Source organism: Phyllostomus hastatus, unplaced genomic scaffold (genome assembly GCF_019186645.2).
Source record: "Phyllostomus hastatus isolate PE091 unplaced genomic scaffold, TTU_PhHast_1.1 phas_scaffold_129, whole genome shotgun sequence".
NCBI lineage: Eukaryota > Metazoa > Chordata > Mammalia > Chiroptera > Phyllostomidae > Phyllostomus > Phyllostomus hastatus.
Window position 1 is genome coordinate 33,780,034 of NW_025334009.1, and position 1,930 is coordinate 33,781,963.

The 1,930-nt window shown below is 55.5% G+C and overlaps 1 protein-coding gene across 1 annotated transcript; it reads left to right on the top strand.

The window, feature by feature from the left end:
- Window positions 1–400: 400 nt before the first annotated feature.
- On the top strand, window positions 401–1,123 carry SOX14 (SRY-box transcription factor 14). The gene has a single exon (XM_045857470.1). The coding sequence runs from the start codon at window positions 401–403 to the stop codon at window positions 1,121–1,123; it is 723 nt and encodes a 240-aa protein (XP_045713426.1).
- The last annotated feature ends 807 nt before the right edge of the window (window positions 1,124–1,930 follow it).

Sequence of the window (1,930 nt, forward strand, 5' to 3'; positions counted from 1 at the left end):
ACACAGGAGAGAAGAGAACTAGAGAAAGCAAAAGTGGAAAGGGAGAGAAGGAGGAGCTTCCTGCCCTCCCCAGCAAATTACCTGGCCACTTAATCCCAGAGACTCCGGTATTTGGGCCCCAGCGAGTGTCGGCAGCCCCCAAGGCCGGCCACCCTCTCCTCCCCCGCCCGTCCTGTCCCCACTCGCCCCTCAGGGCCTGCCTGGGTGCGAAGACTGGCATGATCAGCTGAACTTTTCGAGGTTAGCGCTTCTCTCTGGCTTCCCCTCAGCAGTGCGGAGGCGAGGGGAGCGCAGAATCCCGGCTCAGGACGGACAGACAGGCAGACAGACAGACAACCGCGTCCAGCTCGCCTGCAGAACCCCTGCACTCCCCACCCCCACCCGCCTAGCCTCCGGGACCATGTCCAAACCTTCAGACCACATCAAGCGACCCATGAACGCCTTCATGGTATGGTCCCGAGGTCAGAGGCGCAAGATGGCCCAGGAAAACCCCAAGATGCACAACTCAGAAATCAGCAAACGCCTAGGCGCCGAGTGGAAGCTTCTGTCGGAGGCAGAGAAGCGGCCGTATATCGACGAAGCCAAGCGGCTCCGCGCGCAACACATGAAAGAGCACCCAGACTACAAGTACCGGCCGCGGCGCAAGCCCAAGAACCTGCTCAAGAAGGACAGGTATGTCTTCCCCTTGCCCTACCTGGGCGACACGGACCCGCTCAAGGCGGCCGGCCTGCCCGTGGGGGCCTCCGACGGCCTCCTGAGCGCGCCCGAGAAAGCCCGGGCCTTCTTGCCGCCCGCCTCGGCGCCCTACTCCCTGCTGGACCCTGCGCAGTTTAGCTCAAGCGCCATCCAGAAGATGGGTGAAGTGCCCCACACCTTGGCCACCGGCGCTCTGCCCTACGCGTCCACCCTGGGTTACCAGAACGGCGCCTTCGGCAGCCTCGGCTGCCCCAGCCAGCACACGCACACGCACCCGTCCCCCACCAACCCGGGCTACGTGGTGCCCTGTAACTGTACCGCCTGGTCTGCCTCCACCCTGCAGCCCCCTGTCGCCTACATCCTCTTCCCCGGCATGACCAAGACTGGCATAGACCCTTATTCGTCAGCCCACGCCACGGCCATGTAACCCCCAGCTCGGCCCGCCAGACCTGGAGGGCGGCCTGGAATCCGGGTTGTATCCCGTCCTGTGCGCCTAGCCGGGGCCTGCGGACTCCTTGGGCCATCCCTGCCGGCTGCCCTTTACCCTACCCCAGACTCTGCCTCTCTCTTCCAAGGGGATGGTAGGAGCGTCCTACCGGACCCAAGGCGCAGACAGGTGCCAGAAACTTGGGAACATTATGACCGCTATACAGTTGCCCCTTCCCCAACTGTCCCAAATCAAATCTCCAACTGTACCTTTGGACAAACAAAGCAGGCAGTTTGCTTTATTTATGTCCCCTTCTCTCCTCTGATGGGCTTTGGACTCCTGAACTCTCAGATCCTGGTATTATATCTAGAATATGCATATATTTTTTTCTTTTGCTCCCTGAAGAAAAGAGTCAGCTCTGTGTTTTGCCATCAGACACAACACAACTAGGTGCCATTTGCTCTTCATGTGCCGGGGGGAAGGCTTAAAAGTTTAAAACTACAGAAAGGGAAACATTTCTATTTAAAATCATGTTATGATAGTGTTTGCTTTTTTTAAAAGATAAAAAGAACCCACATCGTTATTTACTTTGTATAAAGCAGTGCTCCTAGCGACCTAAGTTTACTTTTAGACAGAATGTCGGGTCATGAAGTCAGGAAGTAGAAAGTGAACGAAAATTAAAAGAATAAAAACATCCTAAATTGTCATAAATGTTTTGACGATGTCTTGGAAATGGATTTCATCTTCTTATTCTGTTCATTTGTTGAACAAAGATGTTTTGAATAAAGACAATCTGTCATTGCAAAA

Coding starts and splice junctions, on each gene's coding strand:
- SOX14 (XM_045857470.1), top strand. CDS start 401: ATGTCCAAACCTTCAGACCACATCAAGCGACCCATGAACGCCTTCATG.